General features: G+C 43.1%; 2 protein-coding genes across 8 annotated transcripts in view; one reads left to right on the forward strand and one right to left on the reverse strand.

Moving 5' to 3' along the window:
* LOC6033674 (band 4.1-like protein 4) overlaps positions 1-13,318 on the forward strand; it is a 351,812-nt gene that overhangs the window by 193,826 nt on the left and 144,668 nt on the right. The window lies entirely within an intron of this gene.
* On the reverse strand, positions 5,981-6,772 carry LOC6033800. Its single transcript, XM_001844147.2, has 2 exons — positions 6,739-6,772; positions 5,981-6,652 (listed from the first exon to the last, which is right to left on the reverse strand). Exons 1-2 carry the CDS (start codon positions 6,756-6,758, stop codon positions 6,265-6,267), a joined length of 408 nt encoding a protein of 135 aa, XP_001844199.2. The 5' UTR covers positions 6,759-6,772; the 3' UTR covers positions 5,981-6,264.

The following is a 13,318-nucleotide window of genomic DNA, read 5'->3' on the forward strand; positions in this document are numbered from 1 at the left end:
CCGTTACTAAAGTAACACTCCACAAACAAGCACATCAGTGACACTACAACATAAAGAACAATTAATTTGCATTCTTCGTGGAACTCCAGCCTAACCACCCCAAAAGCGAGCTTCCACCCACATTGCAAGTCCTTCTACCCGGGAAAGTTGTGCATCTGCTACCCACTGCACACACTTTACTTTGAATTATGCACTGGATGCACTTTGCAAACATAACAAGGTGCAGTTTTACCGCACACCTGATGTGGTTAACCGTTACAACGAAAACACACAAACTCACACAGAGAGCGAGGGAGCTTTTCCAAGTTTTACGCTGGGGACTAATTTGTTCCTGTTCGTCATAATTAAGATGGCGCCACTCGACTTTGTGAGTCCCTTTTCTTCGCCGCAAGGACTTGTATGAAGTTTTGTGCAGTGAGTCTAACAAAAGTTGAATTTTAAAGCTCCATTTTAAAACGCTTTGTTTCTGTAGTCACTTAAGGTTTCGGTAGATAAAGTCTGTCAAGGTTCATAGCTCAACCCCTTGAGGTGAAGCACGCGAGCAACTCTTCAATCCTGGCGTGGCGATGGATCTTTAACCTTCCTTTAGCGCAGGTTAAAAAACGCTTCAAACAAGTGTCATAAACACTCACGATGATCCACCCGTTTTTTGCCACTTCTAACATTACGTGATTTCAAGATTTGCCGTGAACATCGAGAGGGCTTGACACTGCCCCAGCAACACGTTTAGACGTAAATTGCCCAAATTATGCGCGTGGCACGAGCTTATTTGCGCTGCAGTTCGGTGTCAGAGTGGATCACTTGTGCAAGAAGGTTGACCTTAGGTGAAACTCTCCATAAAGTTGATGATCTGCTCATCGCTATAAAAAAAATCAAAATCATAAAAAATCATGATGAGAAACGAGTCACGAAACTTCACCTAATTTGGTCAAGTGTTGTAAAGTGATGAAATTTATGTGTGAAATTTGGCAGTTGCCGGTGGGAAATGTGTGCTAATTGGACGACAAACTAGCATGTTCCTGGAAATGGTTTGAGGCATGGCGGGTTTATAACGAAACCATTTTACTCATTTTGCAATTACACAGATAATTAGGACCTGTGCCTAGTTTTTGCTTACTAGTTTTGCTCTTCTTAGGTTGGAATGAGAAGCACTCGTAAATGATCAAGTTTAGTGCAGTCTAACCAATGATAGGGGATTTGGAAGACGGGAAGTGAAGATTTTTCACTTTTTTCAGGGGGTAAGGGACATTCTCCACTGCATCCCCGTGCGAGTTGAGTGAGTTTTGAGATGCTTAATCTAGTTCAAGTAGGAATTTTGCAAAAGACCGTTAAGGCCATGGTTTGGAGCGAATAATTATTTTTTTTTATGAATCTTGATTTAATAACAACAAAGAACAAAGAACAAGCAATGCAAAATAAACAACGAATTTCATAAGTATTTTTAAGAGTGGTGAGGTTGCGTTTCAAGGTGAATCAATTTCTTTTTTTTTTTCTCATTTCAGGTAAGAACAAGCAAGAGATCATCAAAGTTTGGCAGCACTTGGCAAGTCATGCGATCGCAAAAGTTTATCTTAATTAACGTGAGTATGTGAATTTAATTGCTGGTGTGTCGTAAGGCTGAAGATTCTACTTTTTATGCCGAGATACGTGTTTAGATTGTCGAAAGAATTACATCATGTGACCGGGCAAATTGCTTTTTTGGATGAGATTCTTTTTTTTCCGTGTAGCCAATATAAACAAGAAAAGATTGTGTTTTAACATTATGCAACTTTTTCGATAAAAAAAAATCAACAATTTTCAATGAAACAAACTATCAAACCACCAAAAAATCCTAAGCAGGCTTCATTAAAAATAACAATGTCTTCAAATTAAAAACAAACCAATCTGGGCGCGTTTTGAAATCATTTACCCAATTCACCAAAACAATACCGAGAATCGGGATCCCGACCTGCGGCGCTTTCCGGCGTTTGTCCGCCCACTTGTTTCCACAAATCGCAAAATAATTGATAACCTCCAGGGCAGACAGGCTGGCCAGCCAACCAACCAAGCTACAGACAAAAACATCTTGTTGCCAATTAGTGTAGTTCCCCCCGAATCGATAAAACACGAGGTGCTACAGAATCTCGTTAAGACCAGATTTCGTGCCAATTCGGGGAGTTAAACCCACGCCACTCTTCAATCCATCGCTCTGGTCTAGCAGGTTCCATTAAAACAGTTCTATGCGGGTCCTTTTTAAAACTTTTATTTTATTCTTTATTTCAACATTTAAACTTTTTTTCACGGTCAACCAACGTACAAAAGCGCCCGCCAAAGATCAGCAACGAAACGCACCGAGCTCGACACTCCACGCCAAGTTCAACGGACCAAAAGCTCCAAAAACAAAACAAAAAAAAAAGTGAACCAGATAAAAGCATCATAAACTTTGGTTAGTTAGTGGCCGCGGACTTAAGTGACACGCTCAAGGTCTCGGGCGCCCTCCTTCTCCCCTTTGTCCGTGATTTGGACGCGTAAGTTTTGGCCAGCAAACAGAAACCCCTTTTCCGTAGGTCTGTGCTGTTTGTTGGGTGGCACGGTCAAAGCTTACGTAACACGCGCACACACTGCGCGAAGCGATAAATCGATTTCGAATTAGAGCGAAACGAGGCACGGAATAAAAGTTGTGTCTCGAAATTAAAATTAGATCAGTTAAATCAAAAGAGAGCGAATTTTAAGTTATCAACATGAATGTCAATACTTTTGACAAATGTAAGTTCAATTGAAAATTAAGGGGAGTGCGTGTGCCTTGAGCTGTGCGGTTCGTTTTGTTCAGCGGGCGTGATTCGGCTTCATTTTTTAGTGTTTTATGTGCGTTCTGGTTCGGAAAATAGTTAGAAAGTCTTCACGTAGTGCCAGCAGACTTTAATGTGTCGTTCGTTTTGAAAATTTTGCGGTGATGTCGAGGTTTTTCGAAAGTTTTTGCGTTTGTGATTGATATGTTTCGCCATGTTTTTTTTACATTTCGGGCTCAGAGGTACCGCAGCGAGACATATCACACGAATACCAATGCAGTGATACTGCGCTGTGAGAGAGTTTCTGGAGAGGAAGAGAGGAAAACAAAATAAAAGGAAAAAGAGAGGGCAAACAAACCACGATTTGCTTGTTTGGTGTGTTTGTGTCACAACTGCTCGTGTTGAAGAGAGCGAGTGTGTGAGAGGCAGTCAACGTCGATGATACGACGGTCATCGTCACTGCACCGCCGTCATTGATGACTCTCTTGTTCTGGGCTACGGGCAATGCCCGGCTTATGAGAGAGAGCGAGGAGATTGATCGACGAACTGTGGCGCTTGCTGAGGGGAGCGGGAGGATGAGTTTCGTGTGCAGAGGCTGACTGCTTCCCACCGTTTCCAGGTGGGAGAGCGACGGAAATTTCTGTTGCGCTTGCCGACTGCATTTGGCGGATGCTGCAATGATGTTAGAGTTCGCTGTTCGCTCGCGTACTCGACAGTTGGTGCCTGCAAGGACTGGGGTCGGAGAGCAAGAAATTGGGAAGGTTGAGGATCAAGGGGTTTCGCTTCACCTCAGGTATGCTTTTCCTTTTCAGATGTTAAGTCAGCAGTTTTCTTCAAGGTGAGTCTGATTATTTTTTGCAATGTATAATTATGACATGTGCACACATGTAAAAATATTAAATAATAATTTTCATAAAATTTTTAAACCCACCAGAAGTGGTGATCCATGTTAGTACTATTTACTAAATATTATTTTCTCTACCAACAGGTAGCGAGTTGTGGCGCTATAACCACGGCAAATAGTGTCCAGGGCATTTGTGGAAATACAATGTCCCATCCCCGAGGGTCCCGGAGCACCAAAACTTCTTAGCATGGTGCTCCCAACGATTTATTGCTTAAACAAACAGGAACGTGAGCGGGGGATCCCCACGTTTCTTCCTCCCCTGTAGATTCAGAATTGTGTTGTTGTTTGAACATTCGTGCTCAAACTCAACCCACTTCAACGAATCATCTTTGCGGTAAACTTTACGCAGTTGGCCTGGCCGCTTTAACTTTTGTGATGTTTCAAAGCAATTTATTGCATTGGGGCACTGCAATTGTTAATAATGACAAGAGGATGCTAGGCGTTAATCAACCTAAGGCATTTTCCAGGATGCCCTCGAAAGACTGGCTGCGCTAGGGTTAGATTAGATTAGATGTAAGTTCAATTGAAAATTAATGGAAAGGAGTAATCTTATTTTTTATAAAATAAATTTGCTCGTTTTTTGCCTTCCTCACTTTACTGAGGAAAGGCTATAAAATCACTCGAAAAACGAACTTCTTAATTTGACCTCCTAGACCCACCTTCACGTATACATATCGACTCAGAATCAAATTCTGAGCAAATGTCTGTGTGTGTGTGTGTGTGTAGGGATGTGGGTCTGTGCACCAAAAAATATGCACTCGATTATCTCAGCACTGGCTTAACCGATTTGGACCGTTTTGGTCTCATTCGATTTGTCTTGGGGTCCCATAAGTCCCTATTGAAAATTATGAAGTTTAGTAAAGTACTTCAAAAGTTATGCTAAAAAAACAATTTTGACTAAAGTCCGGAAGATTGTAAAAAGGGTGGTTTTTTTAAGAAAACATGGCATATTATACATTTTCTGAAAGGTGTTTAAAAGACCTTTCTAACGAGTCCAAAACATTGAAGATCTGATAACCCTATCAAAAGTTATTAGCACTTAAGTGTTTTTCATGCCATTTCTTGAGGCCGGATCTCAGATATTTTGATGAAAATGATGTCCGGGTCAATCATGTGACCCATCGTTGGATGCGTAGTCAAAAGACCTTTCCAACGCGCCCAAAACATTGAAAATCTGACAACCCTATCAAGAGTTATAAGCACTTAAGTGTTAGTCAAACCATTTCTTGAGGCCGGATCTCAGATATTTTGATGAAAATGATGTCCGGGTCAATCATGTGACCAGTCGTTGGATGCGTAGTCAAAAGACCTTTCCAACGCGTCCAAAACATTGAAAATCTGACAACCCTATCAAAAGTTATTAGCACTTAAGTGTTTTTCATGCCATTTCTTGAGGCCGGATCTCAGATATTTTGATGAAAATGATGTCCGGGTCAATCATGTGACCCATCGTTGGATGCGTAGTCAAAAGACCTTTCCAACGCGCCCAAAACATTGAAAATCTGACAACCCTATCAAGAGTTATAAGCACTTAAGTGTTAGTCATACCATTTCTTGAGGCCGGATCTCAGATATTTTGATGAAAATGATGTCCGGGTCAATCATGTGACCCGTCGTTGGATGCGTAGTCAAAAGACCTTCCCAACGCGCCCAAAACATTGAAAATCTGACAACCCTATCAAAAGTTATAAGCACTTAAGTGTTAGTCATACCATTTCTTGAGGCCGGATCTCAGATATTTTGATGAAAATGATGTCCGGGTCAATCATGTGACCCGTCGTTGGATGCGTAGTCAAAAGACCTTTCCAACGCGCCCAAAACGTTGAAAATCTGACAACCCAATCAACAGTTAAAAGCACTTATAGAATTTAGAAATTACTATACTTTTAGAAATTTCTTGTTTGTTGTATACTGGAAGAAACCTAGATTCTTGAGCTACGTGGGCGTGAGTCGGTTAAGGAATGCTTGTACAGATGCCTTTTGATTTCTCGTAGAGGCGAGATTGCCATTCAATCGATCACACTATTATTAGGCCATCGGCCACGGTCAGCAGAAGGATTTATATTTTTTTCAATTCAATTCGGGTTTATTGGTGAATAATCAAGATACAATAAGTTCTTTTGGGGTACATAACAGAGTTTTGGAGTTCCTTTCAGCTGTGTGTTACATCAAATCCATTTTGGAGCAATTATTACTTGTAAATAAAGGTGTTACCAAGAGTAAGAAAAAATAAGAAAAAACTTACTAAAATTGCAAGGGAAAAGGGATAGAAATAGAGAAAGCTTAAAACTAGATCACAGTTTTAGGATTTATATTTTAAGCAAATATATTGATAGTTCACGCAATTACATTTAGAAGATTACATTTACACAAAGCGAATGGTGAACGTGGATCGTGTGGAGGCCGCTGCTTTCGTCCTCACTGACGCCACCGCGAAGCTGTCGATTTTGTCGTCTTTGTCTTGGCGTGACCTGTTGGAACAGGTCTTGCTCGTCAACCGCTTCCGAGGTTGTGGCGGTCTTCGTAATGACCGGCTTGCTCGACGATCGGGTTAACTGGTTCGATGGCGCCGACGGTCACTCCGGTGGTGCTTCAGCCGTTTGATTTAGGGAAGATGTCCAGATGAGGGATTCGCGAGAGGCGTTTGCTGGGCGGCGGGAAGACCGTGTTGCGCAGCGTTTGGCCGCCGATGACCTCGACGCTGTTTGGAGATCGACGATGGACCGCTGGATAGCCGACATGGTGCTGCAGCAGGTACATCTTGATCGTCGTCTCCCCTGGAAAGTTCTCTGTGTTGTGGTGATCGTCCGAACTTAGATGTCGATGCAGTCCCTGCGTCCCCGAAGGACTTCTTTCGTCCGCAAACACGATCCTCATACAAATCTCCATCCCGCTAGTTTGGACAGCTTCTGCAAGATGTTGCCTTCTTGCGCTGTCGTTTGGCTGGATTTGGGGGACGGTTTGGCCAAGGATGCTGCATCTGGAAGGAGAAAAAAGAAAACGTGTAATGATGATGGCTGATCGAAGTTCACTCGCTGCTTGGATTAAAAGAAATCTTCAACTCACCGATGCCGCCGCGGCTCCATTGGTATTTTGTTGTGCTGCTGCTTTGACACTGACAGCGTCCGCCGGACCGGGTGAAATTGACAGTTGGTAAAACTGTTATATAACTTTTTCCTGTCAGTTAATGGCTGCGTACTGAATATGAGCGTCGACCAAAGTGACCCAGTCAACTCAATCGGAGTTCTTAAACGGAATTCAATTCGAACCGTTTACGTTTTCCGTTTCAAACGCAACAACCGAACATACACGAAATCGGTTGTTGCGTTTAAAACGAAATACCTACGTAAACGATTCGAATTGAATTTTATTTCAGAATTCCGATTGAGTTGACTAAGGAAATAAGACAAGGTGGTGAAAATAGATCACATACTCAAAATCAGAAGTACCTCTCAAAATGGCTAAATGAAATTTTTTGAAAATTTTCCAATGGTCCAAACAATTGTTCGACAATAGGGTCCTAAAGCCCTATGTATTTTTTTATGTACAACGATTAAAAACACGCTTAAAAACCATTTCTGATCACTTTTTTTTATTTTAATGCAAAAAAAAAGTTGACGAGACAACATTTTTTCGATGGATCAACTATGGTCCCCTTGGAAAGAGCTGTCAAGTAGGACCTTTTCTGTCAAGAAGGACCGCAAGGTTAATTTTTCAAAATTGATTTAAAAATCCATTTTAAACTCTTTGTGGTCGTACAATGGGTCATTGTACGCAGAAAAATAAGATTTATCGCTGGAAACAATAATATCAGCAATATAAGCTTCATTTTAGGACCCAATTCAGGTTAGATCTATTTGGAACAGCTTTTGCTTAAAGATAAGGGAGCGTTCTTTTATTACGTAACGCAGATGGGGGAGGGGGGGGTCTGAGGCCGTGTTACGCTCCATACATTTTTTTTAAAATTTGTATGGAAATTTTGTTACGAGGGGGAGGGGGAGGGGGTCTAAAAATCCTATTGTTTGTGTTACGTAATAAAAGAACGCTCCCTAAGTGTACTGTAGCCAGTATTGTAAATGTAACAATTCCCGGTATGATTGAGCTAAATGAAATTTTGTGAAAATTTGTCCTAATGGTTCAAACAATTTCTTAACAATTCATGGAACAATTACTGTTCGTCATATGGTTAGGATTATTCGAAAGTCGTTAGAACAAGAAGTAAAAATACCTGGAATGGATGTTGTGGTTTATTGAATTAAGGTTACTTTAAACAAAATCAATTCTGAAATGGAATTTAATTGGAATCGATACGTACACGGAATCAGTTGTTGCGTTTGAAACGGAATACTTAAACGATTTGAATTGAATTCCGTTTCAGAATTCCGATTTTTGCCTTCCTCACCTTACTGAGGAAAGGCTATAAAATCACTCGAAAAATGAACTTCTTAATTCGACCTCGTAGACCCACTTTCACGTATACCTATCGACTCAGAATCATGTTCTGAGCAAATGTCTGTGTGGATGTGTGTAGGTGGGTGGACAAAAAAATTGTCACTCGATTATCTCCGGACTGGATGAACGGATTTTGACCGTATCAGTCTCATTCGATCCGTCTTGGAGTCCCATAGGTCTCTATTTAAAACCAGCATGTTTAGTTAAGTACTTCAAAAGTTATGCTAAAAAACGATTTTGGCGTATGTCAGGAAGATTGTAAAAAGGGTGGTTTTTGCAAGAAACCCTATCATGTTATACATTTTGAGAAAGGTATTAAAAGACCTTTCAAATGAGCCTGAAACATCAAGGATCTGACAACCCTATCAAAAGATATTGGTACTTAAGTGTTATTTATACACTTTTGGAGGCCGGATCTCAGATATTTTAGTAAAAATGATGTCCGGGTCCATCATGCGACCCATCCTTAGTTAGATAATCGAAAGACCTTTCAAATGAGCCTAAAACATCAAGGATCTGACAACCCTATCAAAAGTTATAAGTGTTATTTATATACTTTTTGGAGGCCGGATCTCAGATATTGTGATAAAAATATTGTCTGAATCTTCCATGTGAACTATCGTTGGATAGGTTTTTTTATCAGACCTTGCCGATGAGCCAGAAAAATTGAAGGTCTGCGAACCCTATCAAATGAAATGAGTAATAAAGCTGATTTGTTAAACATGTTAAGGGAATGTTGCTGTTTTTACTGAATGTATTGACTTTATGAATGTGAGGAAGGCACCAACCACCTAAAGGTGGATTAAGTAACGTTTTTAAACTGAATTTACCATAGTTTTGAAAGAAACATTGAGGTGTCCTTATTAACAATCAAACTTAACGGTCTTTTCTTTATGTCACACACTATGATTCATGTCATTTTATTACAATTTTAAAGCTATGAAATGTTCTAAATATTAGGAAAAACTATAACAATACAGTCCAAACTCGATTCACTTCGGATAATCGAATTACGAAAAAAATGTCTTATTTCTGATTATCGAGATTTAATATGACCTCTTAACTACTCTAAAGAGATTTAGAACTTTCAAATCCAAGATGGCGTCCAAAGACGGCGGTTTTGAAACATTTCCATTTTCTTATATTATATTAGTATTCAACAATTCAAATTTGACTAAAACTCGAATTTTATGTTAAAAGTAAGAAAATAAAAAATAAGGAAAACTTTTTTTGTCCCATACAAACCTTCGGATTTTTTTTTTTTATAAAATGTTGTTTTATTGGTTTTGATTGCTTAAAAACTACTTGACCAAATAGCTTAAACTTCAATATCTAAGTGAAATTCTAATTCATTAATGTCAATTACATTATTATCCTTGCTAACAAAGATGACAAACTGAATGAACGTTTTAAGCACTTTAACTTTAACTGATCTTCTCATTGCGAGAAGTGTTGGTTGCAATAGATGGGTGAGAGAGATGTTTCTGTTTTGGGCGATGCACCTCAGTCTTCTCTGCAGCATGGTCCACGCCGCTGCAACGCGCGGGCATGTTGAGATTTTGTGTGCGATGTCCTCTGGTTCGTTGTTGCAGTTGGGGCACATGTCAGAGTCGGCCCGTTGCATCCTGTGCAACAGCCGCTGGTTGGACAGCTTCCGGTTGACGAGCAGGTAGTAGTGACAGCGCTCGAACGATGTCAGGTGTTTGGCCGCAATGTTTCGCCAGATTCGATTCCAGTTTGCTGTTGGGTTCTCCAGCATCACTTTCGGCTTGTCGATCTTGTTCAGGTAGTGGGCGTAGAGGAGATTGGCCGAAGGATTCGCTTGGAGTGCTCTGGGGAGGTAAGGGAGCTCGCTGCAGACTGTTTTCAGACACGGACAGTTGGTTGGAACTATCCGCAAGTTTGGAGGATTCCGTGTAGCACTTACGAAAGAGTTGTAGAAGGGTAAGTACTCGATCTCGCGTAGATGTCTGTTGACGAGGAGAGCTTGACATTTGAACGCAGGTAGATGCAGATTCAAACCCCCCAACTCGACTGGCAGCGCGAGCTGCTGCATCGGCACTCTAATGCTCTGGCCGGCCCACAGAAATGATCCCATCAGCCGTGTGAGTCTGGCAACATCTGCCTTCGTGATTGCTAACACCGATGCTACGTACCATAGTTTAGATGTGATGAACGTGTTCAGCAGAACGACCTTTTGTTGAAGTGTTAGTGTACGCATTCGGTGTAGCCAGAGCTGCCGAGTGAGCATCCCTACCAGCGGGACCCAGTTTAGTTTGCCCATCAGTCGCACTGAATTCACGAACACAATGCCGAGAACCTTGACCCTGTCAGCCGTCTGCAGCCAGGGCACAGCGAGTCGATTGTTGTTGATGTGGCCTACGTCGATGGAGATCGTCTTACGAACATTGAGCTTGGCACCAGCTGATCGCCCGAAGTTCTCGAACTGCTCCTTCACTCTCTCGATTCTCTCGGCACTCGTGGTGATGATCGATACGTCGTCGGCATAGGCAACCACCAAGTCGTTAGAGCCAACGCAGATTTGCTCGAGTCGCTTGATAAGGGGGTGGAGATAGATGACGAAAAGGTGCATCGAGAGAGGATCCCCTTGACGGACGGAGCGTCCGATCGGGAATGACGGTGACAGATGACCGTTTACTAGAACACGGGAAGTGGACAGCCGGCCGATTTTGTCCAGCAGTTCAACCAAGCGCGGGTTGATACCAAGCGCTCGCATGGTTCTCATCAGGAAACCTCTATCGACCCGATCAAAGGCATGATCGAGATCGAAAGAAACGAGCTTCCCGAACACTCTTCTCTCCTTCAGCTGCGCGACCTTGTCCTTGAGTGTGAGTGTAGCTTGGAAGATGTTTTTGTTGCCATTGGAGCACTTTTGAGATGTGGTGAGGATCTGGTTGTCTCGCATCACACGATCCAGCCTGCACTTTAGTACTCGTGAGAGAAGCTTGTAATCCGTGTTAAGGAGCGAGATAGGGCGATAGGATTTGATGGTAGAACCGGCACCCTTCTTTTTCACGAGTACTATTGTACCATCGACAAACTCCGGCGGGATGTTGCCGTGCAGGGCCTCATTCAAGATGAGGTTCAAGTGCCTGTGGATGATATCGAAGGTTTTTGCATAGAACTCGAGGGGAATACCGTCACTTCCAGGAGACTTGTTCTTAGCGCTTGACTTGATAGCTTGGTATATCTCGTCAGTCGTGATATCATCTATACATGACGCATTTGAAGGGCAAACAGCTGATACAGCCCTGTCACATGCGAATTCGTCTGCGATCTCCGGCTGCTCTTCGGCATACAGCTGCCGAAAATAGCCGAACACGTGCTGCTCAATCTCTGCAGAGCTGTTGAGAGTGTTTTCTTCTACGTCCAGCGCCTCGATCGTCGTACGTTTTCGTTGCCTCTCTCCCAGCTGGAACAGAGAGATCGGCTCTCCAGCTACACGTGTTTCATTGGTGCGGTAAAAGGTGTCCGAAAAGCGTCTCTGGAGAAGTAGCATTTCGCTCTTGATCCGGTTGATTGTGGGGAGCACAGTTCGATCTTGGTAGTATGCGTCGTAGGCTGTCCGGAGCTGCGCATAGAGTTCTTGATGTTGTTGATGAAACTCCATGTATTTCTCCCGAGACTTCCACCGGAAGAAGCTGCGAATCCTTGGCTTAACGTAGGAGACCCACCACTGGATCCAGGACGTGAAGTTCCGTCTGTGTCGCGTCCAGTAGGTCCACTTTTCCTGGAATTCTTCGATGTTGTCAGCAGACAAGATGTGAGGACGGATTGACCAGAACCCTCTCCCCGGCTCCCTTCCGAGATTCGGCAGGCAAATCCGGGTTGTTAGGGCTTTATGGTTGGTGAACGAGCAGACATGAACATCGGCATCTCTGAGCTGGGGTCGGAGGTTAGAGCTCAGATAGAAACGGTCAATTCTGGAGGCCGAGTTGTGCGTCACGTAGGTGAACTCAACCCGATTCGGCTTCAAAGTGTCCCAGGCGTCCAACAGCTGCAGCTGTTGTGTAGCATTTTTCAGCGCTAGGCTGAAATTGTTGTCACCAGTAGCATCCTTTGTGTGTATTACGGAGTTGAAATCACCGCCAAGGATGACATATTCCGTTGCTTGCCGAAGGTGGTGAGCAAGGGTCCCATTGAAGAAATTCTCTCGGTATGCTCGATGTTGAGTGCCCGACGGAGCGTAAATGTTACAGAGAGTAGTAGTTTCATTGACTCGAAGACAGATTAACCGACCGTCTAGGCTTCTCTCCACGTGTGAGAATCTAATGTGCTGTTTCAGCGCTATCGCTGTTCCTCTCCTCTCTTGATCTACGTTGCACACCAGGTTAAATCCGGGAATAGCCAGCTGATCGTTCTCCACCTCTTGTAGAAACACAATGTCAAGGTTGAGGGTTCTGACGAAGTTGTTGAGTGCGTTGAGTTTGGTGTGGTTTGTGATTGTGTTGATGTTTATAGAAGCTATATTGTAGGTCAAAAAATCCATTTTTTAGGGTTGCATGGGCTCGTCAGCGCTGGGCGATGCTTGTGGTTGTGTATCAACGTCGGTTGGTTTGGTTTTCCGTGGACGACCCGGACCCCGCTTGCCATTGCTGGCCGTGGAAGCTGTAGAAGTATCAGTGTCGTTTCCATCGTTTCGTTTGTGTTTTCCTGGTAGTAGTAGTGGCGTTTTGAAAACCAATACTTCCTTGTCTGTCTCCTGTTCAACAACCGCATCGAGAGGTGTCCCACCGGGAGTAGCAATGGGATTGACCTTGATGGTTTCTTGCCGGGGTTTAGACTTTAACGGTTTAGGCAACTTTGGATTTTTGCCTTTCCCGTAACGAACCACAGTGTATTCGTCGTCGTCCTCGGACATCGCTGCTGAGTCGCGTTCTTCGTCATCGCTGGAAGATATGTTGTCATCCTGTCTGGTGTCGGTTGAACCAGATTTCAGCACGCTGGCGAAAGATTCCTTCGCACCTGGTTTTAGGCGCTCGTTCACGCTCACCCGTTGCACGAGGAGCTTTTTGTTTTGTACGCATGGAATGCCAATGTGCACGTACTCGCCACAGTGGCGACACGTGGATTGTTGGCCCGCATATTTCACGTAGGCACATTGGCCCTGGATTGTCACGTACGACTTAATCGGGCGTTTCAGGACCATTTTCACCGAGCGAATACCCGATGA

The sequence above is a fragment of the Culex quinquefasciatus genome, chromosome 1 (genome assembly GCF_015732765.1).
Source record: "Culex quinquefasciatus strain JHB chromosome 1, VPISU_Cqui_1.0_pri_paternal, whole genome shotgun sequence".
NCBI lineage: Eukaryota > Metazoa > Arthropoda > Insecta > Diptera > Culicidae > Culex > Culex quinquefasciatus.